Source organism: Mauremys mutica, chromosome 2 (assembly GCF_020497125.1).
Source record: "Mauremys mutica isolate MM-2020 ecotype Southern chromosome 2, ASM2049712v1, whole genome shotgun sequence".
NCBI lineage: Eukaryota > Metazoa > Chordata > Testudines > Geoemydidae > Mauremys > Mauremys mutica.
Window position 1 is genome coordinate 293,775,046 of NC_059073.1, and position 22,446 is coordinate 293,797,491.

A 22,446-nucleotide genomic window follows, 5' to 3' on the forward strand; every position below is an offset into this window, starting at 1 on the left:
TGGAGGGGACCCTATGGGCCCTGGGGGTTAAAATCCCTGACTCAATAGCCGTATGTCACAGGGTCATCACTGCCTGGTGCTGGGGGGGCTCGCACACCGGGGTGGGGGGGGACCTTCTAGGCCAAGAGCTGCGTTCTCCGACGGGCCCGGCAGGGGGCGCTGTCCGCTCGCAGCGGCCCTGCGGATTCAGCGCCCGGTGCTTCTCTTGGTGGGACGCTGCGGGCCAGGCCGCGGCTCCCTCCCTCCCTCCCGGCTGCGCTCGCTCTGCTCCGCCCGGCAGCGGGGCCGGCCCGTGGCGAGGCGGCGCCGGGACCCTGCCCAGCCCGGAGCGGGAGCGGAGCTCGGCCGGGCCGGGCCCGCTGGAGAAGCCCCGCCCGCCTCCCCGGGGGGGCCATGGCCGAGCGGGCCGCTGCCCAGGTGAGGGCCCGGCGGGCGGGGGAGCCTCGGGCCCCGGGAGCTTCTCCCCGCCCCGCCCGGCCTGGGCCCCGGGAGCCGGGCCGCGGGGGGCGCGGGGCTGCCCGGCCGGGCCGGGGTTCGGGCGGCTGGGCCGGTGCCCGGCGCTGCTCCCCAGCTGCACCCGGGGGTTGACATCCGCCCCGGCGCTGTGTCCGACCCGCAGGCTCCCGGCGCTGGGGGGAAGGAGCCCGGTTCCCGGCCGGGGGCGCCCTTGGGCGCACGTCTGGCCCAGCCCGGTCCGGCGGGGGAGGGTCTGGGTCTGTGCCGGAGCCTCCGTTGCCCCGGAGAAACCCTCCATCGTGTTCGGGCTTCGTTCCGTTGTGTTCAGCCTCCGGGGAGCCGCCGGCAGCGGGCACCCTGGGGTGCTGTGGGTCCCGGCCGGGGGGGCAGAGCGCGGGCTTGGGGACCGTGTCAGGACACCAGCTCCCGGCTTGCTCGTTCGCGTATCAGCGGCCGGGTCCGTGGTGCTGACTGGAGCCACCTCGTCCCCTTTCGACCGGAGGTTCTGGCTGAAAACAGGGACACCTGGCAACGCCACCCGCTACCTTCAGCTTCGTGGAGCTGCCGCCAGCGGCTGCAGCCCCGGCAACCTCATGAAGACGGAGTCGGGGGATTGTGACCCAGTTTGAGAACCGCTACTCTAGTGATTTGGCTCAGTATAGGGGTAATTAGGTAAAACTGAACGGCCTGTGCTGTGCAGGAGGTCAGGCTAGATAATCAAATAAAGTCTGTGAATATGCCACACTTCCTATGAGTCAGACATTGTGGGGTTTCCATTTCAAATCTGCTGCTTGGGCTGTTTTTCCCTGATGCTGACTTTGTTTCTCTTCATGCAAACAGGCTCCTGCTGTCCCTGAACACACTCCTGTGAGCGAAGCCCATCATCACACTACAGAGATCTCCTTGTGGACAGTAGTGGCTGCCATCCAAGCCGTGGAGAGGAAGGTGAATTCCCACGCCACCCGGTTACTGAATCTGGAGGGGAGAACAGGGACAACCGAGCAGAAGTTAACAGACTGTGAGAGGACAGCGATGGAATTTGGTAACCAGCTGGAGAGTAAATGGACTATTTTAGGAACTCTGATCCAGGAGAATAACTTCCTGCAGAGGAGGCTGGAGAACATGGAGAACCTGCTGAGAAACAGGAACTTCTGGATCCTGAGACTGCCCCCAGGCACTAAGGGAGAAGTCCCCAAGGTAACAATATCCCAGCTAGTGTTGGGGGGTACAAACTTAGGTACTGAACGGGTTTTCCTATCTTCTGATATGCAGGCCCTTTAATTCACCACTGTATAGGAGTGTGGATGCAGGGACTGATCTTATTGGCTTCAAGGTGTCCAATAACTCACTGGCCAGACCCAGTTGGTCCAGTTGTTTGTGGATAATGTACAGGACTGAGAATCAGGACATCTGGACTCTGTTTCCAGCTCAGTCCCTAGTTTGCTGGTTTCTCCAGCAAGTGCTGATGTGGAAAAGTAATATTAGGAGCATAGTTATGCATCACTTCTGCTGCAATTTGGAAACAGTGGCTGGAAACCTCGGCCAGAGCCAGCCCACCAGATGCTCTCAACAGACCACCAGCAAATGCTCCATTTAGTCAGTGGGAGGTGAGGGCACTATGGGCTTTTCAGGAGACACATATCTTCTTGCTGAATTTGGCCCCGACTCTTCAAAGTTTCTGCTAAAATTAGTGCTCTGGTCTTGGTGAATCTAAGAGCACAGCACAAGATGCATTCCCTGCCATAAGGTTCTCCTCCAAAACCTATGAAAGTCCTTGGCATTCCCTTGAGTGAGCTTTGGGTCAGGTCCTTATAGTCTAAGAAAGAAGTTTATTATAACCCTTATGATTCCAGGTGCCGGTGACATTTGATGACGTCTCCGTCTATTTTAACGAGCAGGAGTGGGAGAACTTAGAGGAATGGCAGAAAGAGCTTTACAAGAATGTGATGAAGGGGAACTATGAGACTCTGATCTCTCTGGGTAAGGATAAGTTTTCATAAGAATGGCGATACTGGGTCAGACCAAAGGTCCCTCTAGCCCAGTGTCCTGTCTTCCAACAGTGGCCAATGCCAGGTGCCCCAGAGAGAATGAACAGAACAGGGAATCCTCAAGTGATTCATCCCCTGTCGCCCATTCCCAGCTTCTGGCAAACAGAGGCCAGGGACAACATCCCTGCCCATCCTGGCTAATAGCCATTGATCCTGGCTAATAGCCATTTTACTCTCTGATTAGAAACAGTTCCTACTCTGGTTCCCATTGCAGGTTATTCTCCAGTTTCTTTGATTTCCAGTGGATCGCTACTTCCCAGAGCATTTGCAATAGACAGCTCATACCACACACCCTCCTATTTAAAACTAAATTGGAAACTGCAGATATAGATCTGGTCCAGTGCTTCCTAGCTGCAGATAACTGTTGTAGTTACATGCCACAGAGTACATGAGTAGCCTGTTCATAGTTGCGATGCCTCTTTTATTCTAATACCTAGTTTTCCCAAACCCTTTGAAACATGTGGAATGTCTCCCATTGACTTCAGAGGACTTCAGAACAGGTTCAACAAGTTTAAGTGACTTGTCAGGTCACGAAGGGAGTCTGTGGCAGAGCCAGGAATTGAACCCAGGTGTGCTGAGTAGCAAGCCAGTGCCTGAAATACAAAACCATCCTTCGTTTCCTTTAACGAGCCAGATCACCCCATCCTGTGGTAAAATCAGACTTCTGCTGATTTAAAATCTCAGTCCTACCATTGTATCAGCTAGTTCTTTGAGTGTATGTCTATAGGGTGCTTCACCGTAGGATGCACGCACGCCATGCGCTCTTGAGTGGAAACTACAAAGCAGTGTCTGCAGCCCAGGCCTGCCAGAGTGGCACCTCCACATGACAGGATATAGGGGGGTGCGGACCAGCTGCCACTCAGTTCCTTCTCAACTGCCTGCGGCTCGAGATGGAGTGGTTGCATGTCCGCTGGTTCTCAGCTTCCTGCCTTTCTCAACAGAGTGGTTTATTCTTAGTTTTTCCTGTGTTTGTGTAGTTTTAACACAGTTGTGATTAGAAGGAAGATTATCCCCTCCCCTTTTTCTTTCTGTTGTCTGTTTTGGTCCATTAACGCTCTGCATTTTGCCAAAGACCCCCGGGTTTAAGTCCTGCCAAACCTGCCCCAGGTCTTTTCCCTGTAGTGACAGGCATTTGAGCTGCTTTGGAGACAGCCACCTTCTGTCCAAGTGTAAGATCAGTTCTGGGTTTAAAGGCAGGTCTCGGAAAGACAGAGAGGCTAGACAGAAGCTCCTTCTAATGGAATGCTCACTAGCCTTGGTGAGGCCCACCTCCTCCTCTGTCCTCTCATGGATCAGTAACTGGTTAAAAGATAGTAAACAAAGGGTAGGAATAAATGGTCAGTTTTCAGAATGGAGAGAGGTAAATAGTGGTGTCCCCCTGGGGTCTGTAGTGGGACCAGTCCTATTCAACATATTCATAAATGATCTGGAAAAAGGGGTAAACAGTGAGGTGGTAAAATTTGCAGATGATACAAAACTACTCAAGATAGTTAAGTCCCAGGCAGACTGTGAAGAGCTACAAAAGGCTCTCACAAAACTGGATGACTGGACAACAAAATGGCAGATGAAATTCAATGTTGATCAATGCAAAGTAATGCACATTGGAAAACATAATCCCAACTATACATATAAAATGATGGGATCTAAATTAACTGTTACCACTGAAGAAAGAGATCTTGGAGTGATTGTGCTTAGTTCTCTTTGGTGGAGGGATAGCTCAGTGGTTTGAGCATTGGCCGGCTAAACCCAGGGTTGTGAGTTCAATCCTTGAGGGGGCCACTTAGGGATCTGGGGCAAAAATCAGTACTTGGTCCTGCTAGTGAAGGCAGGGGGCTGGACTCAATGACCTTTCAAGGTCCCTTCCAGTTCTAGGAGATTGGTATACTCCAATTATTTTATTTTTATTTGTTTTTATTTTGACAAAATCTACTCAGTGTGCAGTGGCAGTCAAAAAAGCTAACAATGTTGGGAATCATTAAGAAAGGGATAGATAATAAGACAGACAATATCATAATGCCTCTATATAAATCCATGGTAACGCCCACATCTTGAATATTGTGTGCAGATGTGGTCGCCCCATCTCAAAAAAGACACATTGGAAAAAGGTTCAGAAAAGGGCAACAAAAATGATTAGGGGTATGGAACAGCTGCCATATGAGGAGAGATTAATAAAACTGACTTTTCATCTTGGAAAAGAGACGACTAAGGGAGGATATGACAGAGGTCTATAAAATCATGACTGGTGTGGAAGAAGTAAATAAGGTGTTATTTACTCCTCATAACACAAGAACTAGGGGTCACCAAATGAAATTAATAGGCAGCAGGTTTAAAATAAAAGGAAATATTTGTTTACACAATGCACAGTCAACCTGTGGAACTTCTTGCCAGAGTATGTTGTGAAGGCCAAGACTATTACAGGTTCAAAAAAGAACTAAATACATTCATGGAGGATAGTTCCATCAATGGCTATTAGCCAGGATGGATGGGAGTGGTGTCCCTAACTTCTGTTTGTCAGAAGCTGGGAATGGACGAAGGGATGGGTCACTTGATAATTACCTGTTCTGTTGATTCCCACTGGGGCACCTGGCTTTGGCCACTGTTGGAAGATGGTATACTGGGCTAGATGAACCTTTGGTCTGACCCAGTATAGCCATTCTTATGTTCTTACATTGGTTTCAACGTCCCAGGCCGCTCCAGTGGCTTTTGCAACTGCAGCAGCACCTTGAGAGATGGGGACTTCTACCTCTCCCTCAAGTCTTAGTTCTTTATAGCCATCTCTTCAGCTAGAAGAATGGGAGAGTTCAGTGCTCTTATGACAGACCCAGAAGGAAGCCGCCTGTCAGTGTTTTACTCAAAGCCTCTGGAGAGGAGACCAGTCTACTTACACTAGGTGTCAGAAGGGCTTTCACCTTCTACCTTGACAGGACTAAGACCTTCTGGGCTTCTCCAAGGTTATTTGTATAATCTGCTGAGAGAATGAAGGGATGCCCTATTTCCACTCAGACTGTCTAATGGGTTGCAATTCAACTTGTTTAGAACATGTTGCGATGCGGCCCCCTCACAGAGTGACAGCACACTCCCCCTGGACCTCAGTCGACAGCTATAGCTCCGCTGAAAGACATTCCCATTCCAGAAATGCGTAGGACTGCAACTTGGTCTTCCATTCCCCCCCTTTGCCAAGCATTCCGCCATTTTACCTACTTCTAGGGATGATGCTACCTTTGGTGATGCAGTCCTCCGAACCATCTTGGACTTGCCTCTCCGTTGAGTTACTGCTTGGGCGTCCCCTCTGGTGGAGCACCCATAGGGACATATACACTCAAAGGAGGAGGAGAGGTTACTTACCTTATAGGACCTTGAGTACTTTGAGATGCTTTGTCTCTATGGATGCTCCACCTCCCACCGTCCTTCCCCTCAGCTGTAGAGGCTCTGCTAGGTGGTAGAGAAGGGACTGAGTGGTGATGAGTCCACTCCTCCTTATAGGCTCTTGTTTGGAGGCATGAGGGGCTGTTCTGCACAGGCCTGCAGACACTGCTTTGCTGACTCTCGTTGAGAGCACATGGCTGTGCGTGTGTAACCTTTGTGGGGGCTAGAGTTCACTTCATTGGCCTTCTCTAGAGCCTAAAAAACCCCCCAACTCCCATAGAAAAGCAGCTGGAGACCCAGAATTCAGTCTAAGGATTTTCAGCAAGGATTGCACAGGGTCAGTGTCCCCACATTCAAGTCCCAAAAAGAACAAAAGTAATTAACTTAATTAAGTACCAACATTATAATTCTTATGATAAAGAAACATAATGAATAATAACTTAATTTCTACAACATAACATGGCAATTTTATAATCCACATACATTGTCTTCACAGTTATGCATAAACAGAAATAAAGAAAACAAATTAAACAGCTCAGTCTCCACAGAAAGACAGTGAGAGGAAACTCAGAGTTCCCAAAAGTTTAGGTTGAATTCACCTGAGTCTGAGTCTTTAACCACCAAATCTGTACAGTCGTCTGAGTCAAAAGCAACATCTTCCCTCCACTGGCTTGTAGGAATCTTCAGCTGGAATCCAGGCAGACTCTTCCTCTGCTGAAATCACTGTTAGCCAGTCAGCTAACCGATTAACCAATCACTCAGTGAAGTGTATAGATTTAAAACAAACCCTGTTACAAGAAAATGCAAAACTCAGAAAATGCAAAATATAAATGACTCTTTCCCCAGGATCAAATTTAAAGAAAAGCTGGTGAATCATACTAGTTGAGTTAATGTAATTAAAACACTTTGGATAAAATCAATACAACATTCACAGTATACAGTTACAATAAAATAAATTACTTTTCCTTCCCAATTTCCCCTTTTTTAAATTAATACTGGCTGTGCTTCCCTGTTGTCAGGTTAACAACATCACTAACCTGCTGCAAAATGCTTCAGAGTTAGGGAAAACAACCTGATTTCTGCTCCTGGGCTCAGCTTCCCCCACCCACACACTGCCCATGGCAGCTGTTTTGCAAAAGGCCCTGACCACTTGCCCTCCTGGTGTCTGACCCCAGCAACAGGGAACCTATTGGAGCAGACCCAGAACTACCACACCCTATTTCAGAAACTTCTGGATGTGAGTTCTAAATCTGCCTAGCAACAATGACCCCGGAACAAGTTATTCCTATCCCCTCCCCTCATAGATCTCCTAAAGCAGTGGTTCTCCACCGATTCACCATTGTGGGCCACATCTGTAGTTCTCTATATGTTATGTGAGCCGCATCCACGCAGTATATAGACTACCAGTATGGCCCTGGGAATGTCACATGGGCCACAGCTGTGTGCTGATTGGGCTGAGGGTTGAGATCCACTGTCTTAAAGAGATATCTCCCTCTTAGGCAAGTTGGTTACACGCGCATCTTATGGTGAGCATACCCATAGGGATAAAACATCTCGAAGAACTAAAGTTACTGTGAGGTAAGTAACCTCTCCTTTTGTGTCACCTGGTAATAGAGCATTGAGCATTCCTCCTGGAACTGGCTCTGGCATATCAACTCCCCTTCTGTGTGGTGACCCCCGGCTCTTCTGCTGGGGAGCACACCCGACCTCCACAAGGAATGGTATCTTTTTACAGGATCCTTATTGGCCTCCTTTCAGATCTGTCGTCAGCTCCAGCGAGAGAAGGGGAGCTGGTTTAAAATCATTTAGCATTAATTGCAATGAATATTAATAGGCCATGATGTTCCCTTAACATCTGCTACCATGAACAGACTACGCTGTTTCTAAGCCAGACGTTTTATCCCGCATTGAGCGAGGGGAGGAGCCGTGTGTCGGGGATCAGTGGGAATCCCTGGAAGGATTGGAGGGAAGAGTCCAGAAGAAGGAAGGGCTGGTGGAAAGAGAAATCCCTGTGGACCCCAGCGCAGGTGAGTTCTACCAAGTATCACAAACCCATACGTCCACTGTAAGGGCTTGACAGTGCAGGGTTTGGGTGAGGGCTGTGAGAGAGTCGTCGGCAGGGCTGCTGAGCCCAGCGCTTTGTTACTCGTCATCCAACAAGCTGAAGGAAGATGAGAGGAGCGGGGCTGCAGGCCAGTGGGACACGAAGCACCCTGTGGTTAGCATATGAGGCACTGAACTCCCTGTTGGAAGTGCAGCTCCAGAGCGCGCACAGGTGAACTGCTACTCCTGGCTGGCAATAGGAGTCTCTCCGAGCCCTCAAATTACCTGCCAGGCGCATCGTTTTCATGAACTGGATTTGCACTTTAAAATTTACGTGCCAGCCACGCCCTGTCTCACCCCTGCCAAGCCCCCTTTTCGCCCTAAACTCTGCCCAGGCAGAAGTGAACCCACTGAGACAAGAGCATGAAAAGTGGGCATGGCAGGGGCAGCTGTGTGGCCCTGCAAGCAACAATATTACAGGAGTGTGAGGATTCCTTAGGCTCCCCTGGGAAAAGTAATCCATTTCCTAGCAGAGATCTGCTTTCCTGAGGATCACCAGTTCTGCCTCTGTTCAGCTCAGGTCTAAAATCACGTGTAAGGGCCTGGTGACTATGAATAAAACACTCATTTCCCCTCATCTCTGTCTCCATCAATAGGCCATGCCATTTCAAACCCTGACATCCTGCCCCGGGCTGAAGGAGGGGAGGAGCCGTGTATCGGGGCCCAGGGGGGTTCGGCGGACAGAGAAATTCCCCTGGAGCCCAGTACAGGTGAGCCGTGGGTTTGAACTCGGACTCAGTGAGGGGAGTGAACAGCACCTGGCCCATCAACTTGTATAATCACATCTGGCTGGATGTGTTGTCTCATCTGTTTTTCCTTCTCCTCACAAAATGTTACTCACCCTTCCACCCGTCCCAGACAGCTGTAGTCCCAAATCCTTTGCAGAAAGAGGTCAGTAGGTGTTGGTAAAACACACACTAATTTGTTGCTGTTTCTCATTAACAGAATCACCAGTTTCCACATCTGCCCCTTTACCCTGGATCAAAGAGGAGGAAGAGCTGGATGCTGGGGACCAGCAGGAACTGGGGGAAGGAAGAATTCTCACAGGCTCCAGCATGGGTGAGCAATGGCTGGCTGCCCTTGTGCAAAACTCCCATTGGCTCTGGGGGGGAGTGGGTGTGACGGGTTGCCCTCCTGCTCTGGGATGCCTCCTGTTGTACTGGGGTACCACTGCGCCTGCCTGACCCACCAGCCTGGGTTCCCTTAACACTGTACTGCTATGCAGCCTGTCAAGCCCTTCCCCAGGCTTCAGGCTGCACTTTACCAGCACACATACGGGTAAGGACACCCCCAGGTGCAGAAACACACAGACACGGAGATCTGCTCTGCATGGGAAGGCTCAGCTAAGGAACTGCCCAGTTACTCAAGTGCCCCCGCACCCCCCCGTGTGTAAACCCCAAAGAACTGTACAGCACAAGTTCATAAAATTCGCCCCCTCCCTCAGTGTGGAGAGAGATGCACCGCTTTTTGCCCCACCAGTTATGAATTCCACAAACTGGTTTTAGAGGAGAAAAAAAAAAAAGTTGAACTACAAAAGATAATTTGATGTGATGGTGAGTGATAGCGAATACACCAAAGCAGATCACCTTAGTAAATCAACAAAACCTGCAAACTGAGCTTCAAACACTAGATAGGAAGGATATAAATTAGCAAATTCTCACCCTGAGTGATAAACAGGCTGGCAGATTCTTAAGGCACAAACTGCCTTGGTTTGCCCAGGTTTTCATACTCAGGTTAAAAATCCTTCTAGCCGGGGACCATCACTTCCCACAGTTCGGTCCTTGCCCCCAGGTGTTTCCAGGGGTGGTGTTGCAGGGAGAGTGAGGTCCCCCCATGATGTCATTGTCCCCCTTTTATATCTTCTCCCCACTTGCTGGAAAGCTCTTTTGCTGTGACCTGGGTCAGCTATTGTGCAGTGCTCTCTCTGAGAGCTTTCTATTGTACACAGTTCCTGGGGTAATCCTTGTGCTTGTGTGCATTTCCTCAATAAGCCAGTAACATTGTTTGGCCTTTTTACTGTTGTACCTGAAAGGCTGCTTGTGGGTGTTTCAACCCAACGTGTCTCAGTAAAACACACATAGCCAAACTTCATAACTTCACATACAACAATAGCACATACAATCCAACGAGATATTAATGTCTAGCAGAGCAAGACTTTTAGGCCTGGTCTACACTGGGGGTGGGGTCGAACTAAGGTACGCAAGTTCAGCTACGCGAATAGCGTAGCTGAGTTGAACTACCTTAGTTCGAGTTACTTACCCGTCCTCACGGCGCAGGATCGACGTCCGCGGCTCCCCCGTCGACTCCGCCACCGCCGTTTGCGGTGGTGGAGTTCCGGAGTCGACCGGAGCGCGTTTGGAGTTCGAACTATCGCGTCTAGATGAGACGCGATATATCGAACTCCGAGAATTCGATTGCTACCCGCCGATCCGGCGGGTAGTGAAGACGTACCCTTAGAGTGATACCTCACAAGACAGACTTTGTACAAAAGATATCCTAACTACCTGACAGTGGTGAATATTGAAGTGTCAGGGTGTCCCAGTGGGCTCTAAGGGATTGAAACACCTCAGAGGAGGTGAGTGGAGTAGCTACCTGTGGCTCCTCGGAGCTCCTCCGCCTCTGTGTGCTCTTACCTGTTCTAAGTGATCGTTTATTGTTGTTGGTATTGCAGTCCTGAATCAGGGCCCCATTGTGCCAGCTGCTGTGTGAACACAGAACGAAAAGATAATCTCTGCCCCAAAGGGTTTACAGTCTAATAGTAATAGGCATCCTTCAGTTTTGGGAGCCCATAGGTGTGCGTCCCTGAGAGGTAAAGAATTTACTCAGTTGGTTTTATGGCTGAAGAGACCCACTTGAGAGAGAGAATCTCTGCTGCATCTGTCACATTTAAAGGTGGTGTCTTGACCCTTTGGGCTCTGCCTTCTGCGAGCTCTTTTCTCCTCGCCTAAGCTGGACGTCTTCCTCTCGGAACTCCGGAGACCTTGGTTAAGCTCTTGTTTCCAAAGGCTGTGGTCTTGAGTGTGATCTTCCCATTGGTCCACAGCCACATCCATTTCTTTGAGGTCTCACTTGCACGCATCCTTGAAATGCAATTTTGGGAGTCCTTTGAGTCTATTCCCAGATGCCAGTTTGCTGTAGAGGATGTCCTTTGGGATGCGCCCATCATTCATTCGGCACACATGCCCAAGCTAGCGGAGGCGTCTCTCTTGGAGGAGTGTTTGCATGCTGGGTATGCTGGCTCGTTCAAGCACCTCAATGTTGGTGACTCTGTCCCTCCAGGAGAGTCCAAAGATTCAACGAAGGCAACACATATGAAAGCTGTTGAGCTGCTTTTTCTGATGAGAGTATCCCATACGAAAGTGTGCTGATAACACATGCATGCTACACACAGATCTTTGTGTGTTCTGTCAGTTTGTTGTTTTACCAGACCCTCTTGTTCGGTCTAGACATTGTTGTGGTGGTTTTTCCAATGCAGATGTTGAGTTCCGTTTCAAGTGAAAGGTTGTCTGCGATAGTGGACCCCAGGTATGTGAACTCATTCAACACTTAGAGTTCATAGTTGTTGATCTTGATGGGAGGGTGCTTCCTCAACTCCTTGGCATGTCTTTTTTTTAGGCTTATAGTAAGCTTAAAGTCTTGGCAGGCTTTGGAATAACTGTCCATTAGGCTTTGAAGGTGAGCTTCTGTGTGGGTTGTCACTGCTGCATCATCAGTGAAGAGAAGGTGTTGGATAAGGGCCTCCCGAGTCTTGGTTTTAGATCTGAGTCTTTCAAGATTGAACAGCTTTCCATCAGACCTTGTGTGCAAGTAGATTTCCCTAGTTGAGGAACCAATGCTTGTTTCAGTAGCAGGGAGAAGAAGATCCCAAACAGAGCTGGGGCAAGTACACAGCCTTGCTTAACTCCGCTACGAATCTTGAAAGCCTCAGAACACTGAACCGTCATATTGGACTGTGCTGTACATGTTTTCATGGAGGGATCGAATCATGCTTAAGAGCTTGGGGGGACATCCAGTCTTTTCTAGAAGCGGAAAGAGTCCACTTCTACTGACAAAGTCAAAAGCCTTTGTGAGATCGATGAAGGCTATGTAGGAGGGCTTCTTTTGTTCCCTGCATTTCTCTTGTAGTTGTTTCAGTAGAGGAGATTATGTCGAAAGTAGACCTTTCAGCTCTGAAGCCGCACTGTGATTCAGGATAGATTCTGCCTGCAAGGGTCTGAAGTCTATTCTAGATAACTCGGGCAAAGGCTTTTCCCATAATACTAAGAACGGAAATGTCATGATAGTTGTTATAGTCACTCCTGTCACCCTTGTTTTTATAGAGTGATGATGTTGATGTCTCTCATTTCATATGGTACTTTGCCTTCTTTCCAGCACAGGCAGAGCAACTTATGAAGATGTTGCAGTAGAATAGATTTTCTGCATTTTATGACCTCAGACAATATGCATTTTGTTTCCAGGGGCCTTTCCATTGGGGAGGCCATCTATGGCAAGGCTAAGCTCCTCGACAGTTGGTTCATTGTCGAGTTGGTTCATAACAAGCAAGCTTTTGATGGCAGTGATGGCTATGTCCGTAACAATATTTTAATGAGATTAAAGCTGAGTAGTATTCTACACAGCGATCCATCTGCTTAGTGCGGTCGTTGATTGTTTCCCCCATTGTTGATTTCAATGGGGCTGTCTTCTTTGAAGTTGGACCCAAGGCTTTCTTGATCCCATCATACATGTTTCTGATGTTGTCTGCATCAGCTGCTGCTTGGATGCTTTCACACAAGTGCAGCCAATAGTCATTGGCGCAGTGTCGAGAGTTTGTTGTACCTTGGTTTTTGCCACTCTCAACACTTGTAAGGTTTTTTCATTTGGGTATCTCTTGTAGTTGGTTTGGGCTGTGCGTTTAGCTTCTATGACTGGTGTCAAGACACTGGAATATGCATCAAACCAGTCGTTGGTCTTGTTTTCCTTCTTACTAAAGACACAGGGCTGCATCGTAGATTGTGTTCTTCAGTTGCTCCCACTTCAGCTGGACGCTTGTGGCACAATCACTGGAGGCAAGGGTTTGTTGTAGTATGTTCTTGTACTACTGTGACTTTTCTTGGTCCGCTATGGCACTGAGGTTAATACAAAGACATCCTTTTACTTTAGATTTGTGTATTTTCTTTGGTTTAAGTTTGATCTTGCTGCATACCAGAGAGTTGTCTGTGTTGCAATCAGCATTTTGATAACTGTGGGTAATGAGGACAATGTTAAGGTTGGCATGCCTTGTGATGATAAGATCCATTTGGTGCCAGTGGCCAGATCTGGGATGTTTCCAAGACACTTTGTGTTGCGACTTTGTCTGGAAGAATAAGTTTGTTACACTGAGATAATAGGAATAAAATTCTAGCAGTCTCTGGCCGTTTACATTCATCTTACCAGTTCCGTGTTGACCAAGACAGTTGGTCCATGCTTTATGATCAGCTCCCACCCTTGCATTAAGTCCCCTAGCAGGAAAACATATTTGTGTTTTGCAATCCTGCTGATGGTGGTGTTCAACTGGTTGTAGAACTGGTCCTTGATGTCAGAAGACGGGGGAGTGTTGGGGCATACACACTCACAAGGTTGACTGGGCCCTCAGATGTGAACAAGTGTGGTGCCAAAATTCTCTCTGATCCATTTGTAGGTGGCTCAGTCATTCCCCAAAGTAAGTTCTTGATGGTAAATCCCACTCCGTTCTCTCGTGTTTCGTCTGTGCATTTCTCCTGTCAGATAAATGTGTAGTCTTTTTCTCTGAGAGATCCGCTTCATGCTAGCTGAGTTTCTTGGAGGGATGCAATATCCACGTTGAGTTGTTTCAGCTCATCGTTGATCACGGCAGTTTTACGTGCATCGTTGATCTGTTGAAGGTCCTGAGGCAATCCAGTTGTTATGGTGCGAACATTCCAGCGCCCTATCTTTAAGGATGTTTTCTTTCTTTTACTTGATTTGCCTGGTGCATTGGTCACAGGCCCCTTGTCAAGTTATAAAATTCTAAGCTCCAAGCACCCATTTGAAGCAGGCAGACTGTGGCAGGACAACACCCTATTGTCTGGGGGCTGTCCAGTTTTATGGCGGGCGGTTGTTGTCCAGTAAGATACGATGATCTCTCCCACCGTCAGAGACAGCCGCTGGTGCTCAACTCTACACCAATAGAGTGAGAGCTTAGAACCGGTGACTGCTGCCTCCCGAGTCGTGTCAACGCTTGAGGCGAAGCTGGAGTACCTGGGAAAATGATATGGAGGCCCTGAGTTGCCCATGCATCAGGACCCCGCTCTCGGCGTCACTCGTAAAATCCAGAGGAGAGGAAGAACCAATACGTCTGGTACCTGATCTGCTGCAGGAGTTGCTGGAAAGATACTAAAATATTAGTACCTGACCGCCTTTGGGGCTCCACTCCAGATTTTCTATCTGAGTTTACTCGCAGAGACTTACATTCTCCTGAATTCACCCACAAGGCAGTGGGGATTTTATGTCAGGGTTTGCTCCCTTAGCCTTATGCCCTCCCAGACTACCCACAAAGCAGTGGGTTTCAGGAGCCACAGCTGGTACCATCTACTCTCATTACGGTAGCAGGCATAGCCTGACTTGACGCTTACAGTCTAATAACCTCATTGTAAATGTATAGCCATTACGTGATGGTGGACGCCAGTCACAGCTCCCCTCCATGTGACTAATGATGGCAGTTGATCCTGTCTTTGAGTGTTTCATGGGATGCAGAAGAACGGGGCCCCTCCTTTACCCTGCCCCCATTCCTTCTGTGGGGGAATGTTTACCCCTCGACACCCAGCTTGGAGGGGTGGTTTCAGGCTCATAACATCAGTTGTGCTGTGATGCAGGAGGTATGTGAGCTAGAAGTGTCATGACATCCAACCCAAATTGCGCTGTCTAGCACACAAGATTTCAAGCCAGGACGAGCCCTACTTCAGGTCTGTTGAGTTCATACACTGAGGCAATAAATTATTCATTGGGCCATTAAAAAGTGTCAGTTTTTTTTCTGCACAGTATCTCTTAGCCAGGGAAGCTTTCTTTCCAGATCAAAGCACTAATGCCCGTCTCTCCCTCCCTCTCTCTCTCTCTGTCATCTAGCAAATGATGGGACAGCAAGCAAAGAGGAGGAGAAGCCCCAGGAGGGATGTCTGGAAAAGTTAGAACCACAAGAGGAGGTTTTGCAGAGCCTACCGCAGGGAGCGGCTGCACAGCTGTCTAACCCTGCAGTCATCAGAATGGAGCAATCAACCCAGTGTGGCCGAGACTTCGGCCTGCTTAAGGGCTTTGTGGTGCAGCCGGGAGAGAAGCCCTTTGCCTGCGGTGAATGTGGGAAAAGCTTCCGGCTGAAGGGGAATTTGGTCAAGCACCTGCGGAGCCACGCCAAGGTGCGGCCCTACAAGTGCACCGAGTGCGAGAAGAGCTTCAACTGCCAGTCGGACCTGCTGCGACACCAGATGATTCACCGCGGGGAGAAGCCCTACAAGTGCAGCGAGTGCGAGAAGAGCTACAGCCGCAAGGTGTATCTGCTCAACCACCAGCGTGTGCACACGGGGGAACGGCCCTTCCAGTGCACGGTGTGCGAGAAAAGCTTCCGGCAGAAGGCCGTGCTCATCTCGCACCAGCGCCTGCACACTGGCGAGCGCCCCTACAAGTGCACCCAGTGCGACAACAGCTTCAGCGAGAAGTCCAAGCTCAACAACCACTACCGCATCCACACGGGAGAGTGGCCTTACAAGTGCACCAAGTGTGACAAGAGCTACAGTCGCAAGGTGTACCTGCTCAACCACCAGCGCCTGCACACCGGTGAGCGGCCCATCCAGTGCACTGAGTGCAGCAAGAGCTTTGTGCTCAAGACGAGCTTCTTGAAGCACCAAAGAAATCACGTGGAAGAGAGACTCCACCAGGGCAGCCCTGTTGCTAAAAGCCATGGTGGGTCTGTCGACCATCAGGGTAATGACCCAGGAGAAGGGCTCAAATGCCACATTGAGTGTGGAAAAAGCTTCTCGGGGAAGCCTGAGCTAGAGACACACCAGCAAGTCCATATCCGGGAGCGGCCACATCAGTGTGGCACATGTGAGAAAAGCTTCCGATACGAGGAATCTCTGAAAGAACATCAGAGTCTCCACAGCACAGAGCAAGGGCATCCGGAGGTTTCTCGGAGCCCCAGACAGGGAGCAGAGGCCGGACTCCTGGTTGTAAAGATGGAAGATACGTGGTAGCCAGTGCAGTTAATGTACAGCAGGCGCGTTAGTCAGACAAAAGGCAAGAGGAGGGGTTGAAATGTCCATGGTTTAGAGAGAGGTTCACCTCATCAGATCTGACTGTGTGTCTGAGCCCTTGGAGGAGAGGTGAAAACCCAGCCAGTGGACTTCCTTCTGTCACCACCTGAAAGGGGAACCAGGGACACTAGCTGGGGAGGATTCTTCTCTCTCAACTGAAAATGCAGCAATGGCAGCGTGGGGACACGCAGGGGAACCAGCTTCTGCTTGGGGAATATCCCAAGCAGCCGGACGGGACCGGGAGAGGAAGAACTTAGAAGGGACATGAATGACTGGGAGTAGGAGGGGGATGGGCACTCTGTATAGAAGGCCTGTCGCTGGGCCTCACTGGACAAGACTGAATTGCAATTGCTTGAGCTGTAAGCTGACATCTCAAGTTCAGCCCCATGGCCCAGGTCCAATATAGTTTTGGAGGTCTGGTCTGCTCTTGTTCCTAAGGCGACCCTCGCTTTAGCTTTCACTCACCTTGAGGTCATGTGAATTCTCTAGTGACTCCAGCAGAAGAGGGACTCAGGAGTAAAATGAAAAAGGGGAGATAATGAGAAATGCCCTGAAAAAAGTGGGGAACACATGGGAAGTTAGTACTGCTAGTAAATTCAAAGAGATGTTCTACCCGAATCCTGACCCAGGAACTATCTGGGCAGGTCACCACAGTGGAGCTTTTCACTTGGGCAGGTGGGGTGCGTGTGTGTGTGTGGGGGGGGGGGAGGAATAGTTGAGCTGCTTCTTACAACGTAACATGTACAAATCTGATCATGACTCTTAAGACCTAAAGTTAACACTGTCACCTCATCCTTCAGAGTGAGAAGGCGTTGTTCCTACCTCCCCCGCAACACCACCTGGCCATTTCATTTCATTTCATTTCGATGTACATACTGTAATTAGCATTGTCCACTGTTACCCAAAGCTTAACAGGGCCTCTTGAATGAGTCCAGCAATAGGGACATGTACTGCTACATGGCAGCGAGCTTGCAGGTATCTGCTACAGTGTTCAGGATATTGTAAATATAATTAAGAAGCAAATCACACTTTTAACATGGAACCTACTGCAATGTGTAGAGACAGGCGGTGGGGTGACGGGTGCTGTTGCTTTCTCCTTCCAGCTGCTCATGTGCTTCTTCAAGCCCCCTTGCATTGGTTCTCTCCTTACTGATTTTTAATATGTTTACACTAATCAGGAAGCAGAACCTTCACTCCCACCCAAAAGACGCTGCTAACTCTTGCAGTCTTGTCTCAAGTCTTGGGATACTGGGTGTTTTTCAAGACCCATCTAGAGGCAACTGATTACAGGAGGCTCTAAGCTTTTGTTTAACACCCCCCCCCCCCACACACACACACTTCTGTTCCTTGTTGTGGAGAAAAACTTGAAAATGTGACCAAGTGTAACCTAAAATCTCAAGTATCAGAGGGGTAGCCATGTTAGTCTGTATCCACAAAAACAACCAGGAGTCCAGTGGCACGTTAAAGCCTAACAGATTTATTTGGGCATAAGCTTTCATGGGTAAAAAACCCACTTAATCAGATGCATGGAGTGAAAAATACAGCCTGTAATTTTCACTCCATGCATCTGAAGAAGTGGGTTTTCTACCTATGAAAACTTATGCCTAAATAAACCTGTTAGTCTTTAAGGTGCTAAATCTCAGACGGCAGAAAAGAAGAACTGAACATTTATTAGTTTTTAAATCATGATTTTGATGGGCCTGACTCACGATTTTTGAACCTGTGGCATTGGAAGTGCTGCAAGTATCTCTTTTGTGTGGCTACATCACATGGGGTGGAGTCCCCCCTGTATAGAGACTGCTCAAGGCCAGTGTCCCATAGCGGTTACCCCATTTCAGCTGCTTCTGGCTTGACTTTTATCTCAGGTAGGGCAGTGTTACACCTTTGACTTCAATGGAGTTACTGTTAATTTACACCACTATGAGTGAGAGTAGACTCAGCGCTTGTGTTTTCCTAACAGATTTTCCTCAAAGCATGTCTGCCGTTCCTCACAATACCCCTTTCCTAACAAAGCCTTCCTTTTGATACACTGTGCCTCTCTCATTGCTGCGTTTAATCCATCCTCTGTATCATTTCGATTTTGGATACTGTGTTTTAAAAACTGATTTTGTGATTGATGAGAACTAAAGGCAAAATTTAAGAATATGAGGGTGCCTTATTTACTTGAGCAATACAATTAGGAAACAAAAAAATACCCATTGCCAATGTCATAAGAGCATAACATAAGAGTGGCCCTACTGGGTCAGACTAATGGTCTGTCTAGCCCAGTATCCCGTCTTCTGACAGTGGCTAATGCCAGATGCTCCAGGCAGTTGGAGGTTTAGGGCCATCTGGTGTATAGGGTTGCATCCCTTGGCCACCCTGGCGTGATGAACCTATCCTCCATGAATTTACCTAATTTTTTTAACATAGCTATAATTTTGGCCTTCACAGTGTCCACTGGCAATGAGTCCCAAAGGTTTCCTGAGGGGTGTGTGAAGAAGTACTTTGTTTTAAACCTGGTGTCTATTATATCTCCTATCCCCCCAGCACAGTGTGGGTGCTAAAGATGGAACTGAGCCTATTACAACTCTGGGAGAGGGAATGGGGAATTTACCTGTCAGCTCTCAGAAGGAAAATGCAGGTAACTCACAGCATTCAAAAATGGGTTGGTGCTGAGGAGGGGAGACAAAAGGCCTAGAGTTATTTTAGATTCTTTTTAACCCCCCCCCCCCCAAGTCACTAACAATATGATACCAAGCAAACTTTCTAACAACTTTGCATTACAAATATCTTCAGCCCTTTTCCTCCTCCCTCCCTGTAGGTTTTACCACAGGCCCAGTAGCCCAAGCACCATGCCCTGTTTTGTTCTGGTCCCAGACCTGGTTTCCTGGGGGACAATTTGCTACTGGCTGGAATCCCCCCCCCCCGGACAAGGCACCCCCCGGAGAGAGCTCGGGGTCACCCGAGGTGGGGCCCATGGCACTGGCTAGCGACGGGCGGTCAGTGCTTTGTCCCACTCGTGTGCCGTGGACTCGGGGCAAGTGCCCCCCCCCCATTGCCGTCCCCAGCTCTCTGGCTGGCGGGGGCCGCCCGCGCTCTGAGGACACGGGGATGGGCGGGTCCCCCGGGGGCGGAGCCTGGTCTCGCCCGGTGACAGCGGGGAAAGGGAGGCGATTCCCGCCGCCAGGGGCCGCTGCCGCCCCGCTCCGCCCCGCCGCTCCCGGCCCCGCAGCCAGGCCGCGGCTCCCTCCCCCCTCCCGGCTGCGCTCGCTCTGCTCCGCCCGGCAGCGGGGCCGGCCCGTGGCGAGGCGGCGCCGGGACCCTGCCCAGCCCGGAGCGGGAGCGGAGCTCGGCCGGGCCGGGCCCGCTGGAGAAGCCCCGCCCGCCTCCCCGGGGGGGCCATGGCCGAGCGGGCCGCTGCCCAGGTGAGGGTCGGGCGGGCGGGGGAGCCGCGGGCCCCGGGAGCTTCTCCCCGCCCGGCCCGGCCCGGCCTGGGCCCCGGGAGCCGGAGCGCGGGCGGGGGTTCGGGCGGCTGGGCCGGTGCCCGGCGCTGCTCCCCGGCTACACCCGGGGGTTGACATCCGCCCCGGCGCTGTGTCCGACCCGCAGGCTCCTGGCGCTGGGGGGAAGGAGCCCGGTTCCCGGGGGCGCCCTTGGGCGCACGTCTGGCCCAGCCCGGTCCGGCGGGGGAGGGTCTGGGTCTGTGCCGGAGCCTCCGTTGCCCCGGAGAAACCCGCCATCGTGTTCGGGCTTCGTTCCGTTGTGTTCAGCCTCCGGGGAGCCGCCGGCAGCGGGCACCCTGGGGTGCTGTGGGTCCCGGCCGGGGGGGCAGAGCGCGGGCTTGGGGACCGTGTCAGGACACCAGCTCCCGGCTGTAGGAAGGCGCTAGTTACCGGCCTGAGTTTAGGACTAACTGGGTAAAAGTGAATGGCCTGTTGTGTGCTGGTCAGGCTAGATCAGGGGCTCTCAAACTGGGGGTCACGAGCTGTCAGCCTCCACCCCAAACCTCGCTTTGCCGCCAGCGTTTATAATGGTGTTAAACATCTACAAAAGTGTCTTTAGTTTATAAGTGGGGGGGTCGCACTCAGAGGCTTGCTGTGTGAAAGGGGTCACCAGTACAAAAGTTTGAGACCCACTGGGCTAGATGATCGAATGGTCCCTTGTAGCCCTAGAGCCTATGAATATTCCATACTTCATATGAGTCAGACATTGTGGGGTTTCCATTTCAAATCTGCTTCAGTACAGGAAGGGAAATAGTTTTCCCCTGTGTGGATCCTGACTGTAGGAGAAGATCCAGCCCCAGGTAGTGCTGAAGGGCTCTTAGGCTGTTTTTTCCCTGATGCTGACTTTCAGTTTCTCTTCTTGCAAACAGGCTCCTGCTGTCCCTGAACCCACTCCTGTGAGCGAAGCCCATCATCACACTACAGAGATCTCCTTGTGGACAGTAGTGGCTGCCATCCAAGCCATGGAGAGGAAGGTGAATTCCCACGCCACGCGGTTACTGAATCTGGAGGGGAGAACAGGGACAACCGAGCAGAAGTTAACAGACTGTGAGAGGACAGCGATGGAATTTGGTAACCAGCTGGAGAGTAAATGGACTATTTTAGGAACTCTGATCCAGGAGAATAACTTCCTGCAGAGGAGGCTGGAGAACATGGAGAACCTGCTGAGAAACAGGAACTTCTGGATCCTGAGACTGCCCCCAGGCACTAAGGGAGAAGTCCCCAAGGTAACAATATCCCAGCTAGTGTTGGGGGGTACAAACTTAGGTACTGAACGAGTTTTCCTATCTTCTGATATGCAGGCCCTTTAATTCAGCACTGTATAAGAGTGTGGATTCAAGGAGTGATCTTATTGGCTTCATGGTGTCTAATAACTCACTTGTCAGACTCAGTCGGTCCAGTCATTTATGTATAATGTACAGGACATCTGGGCTCTGTTTCCAGCTCAGCCACTGATTTGCTGTTCACCTCCAGCAAGTGCTGATGTGGAAAAGAAGTACGCTCCTAATATTAATGCATCACTTCTGATGCAATTTGGAAACAGTGGTTGGAAACCTAGATGAGAGCCAGTCCTGTGTGCCCAGCCAACCAGACGCTCTCAAGGGACTACCTGCTGCAAATACTGCATTGAGTCAGTGGGAGGCGAGGGTGCTCTGCACCTTTCAGGAGACACACATCTTTTTGCTGATTTTGGCCCTGACTCTTCAAAGTTTCTGCTAAAATTGTTGGTCCAGACTTGGTGCATCAAAGAGCACAGCATAAGATACATTCCCTGCCATAAGGATCTTCTCCAAAGTCTGTGGAAGTCAGTGGCATTCACTCTGGGCTTCGAGTCAAGCCGTTACAGTCTAAGAAACAAGCTTATTGTAACCCTTGTGATTCCAGGTGCCGGTGACATTTGATGACGTCTCCGTCTATTTCAATGAGCAGGAGTGGGAGAACTTAGACGAATGGCAGAAAGAGCTTTACAAGAATGTGATGAAGGGGAACTATGAGACACTGATCTCCCTGGGTAAGGATCGTTTTTCACTCTCGGATTAGAAACAGTTCCTACTCTGGTTCCCGTTGCAGGTTATTCTCCAGTTCTTTTGATTTCCAGTGGATCACTACTTCCCAGAGCATTAGCAATAGACAGCTCATACCACACACCCTCCTATTTAAAACTCTTTTCTTCTAATAGCTAGTTTTCCCAAACGCTTTGAAGGATGTGGAATGTCTCCCATTGACTTCGGATCACGTTCGGCAAGTTTAAGCGACTTGCCAGGTCACCCAGGGGGTCTGTGGTAGAGCCAGGAATTGAACCCAGATGGGCTGAGTAGCAGGCCAGTGCCTGAAATACAAGACCCTCCTTCATTTCCATAAAGAGCCAGATCACCCCATCCTGTGGTAAAATCAGACTTCTGCTGATTAAAATCTCAGTCCGACCATTGTAACAGCTAGTTCTTTGAGTGTATGTCCATAGGGTGCTGCACCGTAGGATGCACGCACGCCATGCGCTCTTGACCGGAGACTACCAAGCAGCGTCTGCAGGCCCAGGCCTGCCAGAGTGGCACCTCCAAATGACGGGATACAGAGGGGCGCAGACCAGCTGCCACTCAGTTCCTTCTCAACTGCCTGCGGCTCGAGATGGAGTGGTTGCATGTCCGCTGGTTCTCCGCTTCCTGCCTTTCTCAACAGAGTGGTTTATTCTTAGTTTTTGCTTTATTTGTG

General features: G+C 50.2%; 2 protein-coding genes and 1 long non-coding RNA gene across 3 annotated transcripts in view; 2 read left to right on the forward strand and 1 right to left on the reverse strand.

Annotated features, from left to right (window-relative positions):
* The first annotated feature begins 228 nt into the window (after positions 1-228).
* LOC123363139 (zinc finger protein 777-like) lies at positions 229-17,686 on the forward strand. The gene is made up of 7 exons (XM_045004000.1): positions 229-417; positions 1,297-1,653; positions 2,310-2,436; positions 7,742-7,897; positions 8,570-8,683; positions 8,919-9,032; positions 15,072-17,686. Exons 1-7 carry the CDS (start codon positions 394-396, stop codon positions 16,190-16,192), a joined length of 2,013 nt encoding a protein of 670 aa, XP_044859935.1. The 5' UTR covers positions 229-393; the 3' UTR covers positions 16,193-17,686.
* LOC123363163 lies at positions 6,259-7,762 on the reverse strand. Its single transcript, XR_006576718.1, has 2 exons — positions 7,475-7,762; positions 6,259-6,658 (listed from the first exon to the last, which is right to left on the reverse strand). It is a non-coding gene; the product is annotated as an uncharacterized LOC123363163 (long non-coding RNA).
* Positions 17,687-19,450: 1,764 nt separating the features above from the next.
* LOC123363301 overlaps positions 19,451-22,446 on the forward strand; it is a 44,632-nt gene continuing 41,636 nt past the window's right edge. The window contains exons 1-3 of the mRNA XM_045004162.1: positions 19,451-19,659; positions 20,607-20,963; positions 21,622-21,748. Of these exons, the coding sequence (XP_044860097.1) occupies positions 19,636-19,659; positions 20,607-20,963; positions 21,622-21,748 (508 nt within the window). The 5' untranslated portion in view covers positions 19,451-19,635. The remainder of the gene's footprint in view (positions 19,660-20,606; positions 20,964-21,621; positions 21,749-22,446) is intronic.

Bases quoted from the DNA above. Each gene is read 5' to 3' on its own strand.
- LOC123363139 (XM_045004000.1), top strand. From the start codon at position 394: ATGGCCGAGCGGGCCGCTGCCCAG. The intron at 418-1,296 runs GTGAGGGCCCGG...TCATGCAAACAG, and splicing joins CCGAGCGGGCCGCTGCCCAG to GCTCCTGCTGTCCCTGAACA. The intron at 1,654-2,309 runs GTAACAATATCC...TTATGATTCCAG, and splicing joins CTAAGGGAGAAGTCCCCAAG to GTGCCGGTGACATTTGATGA.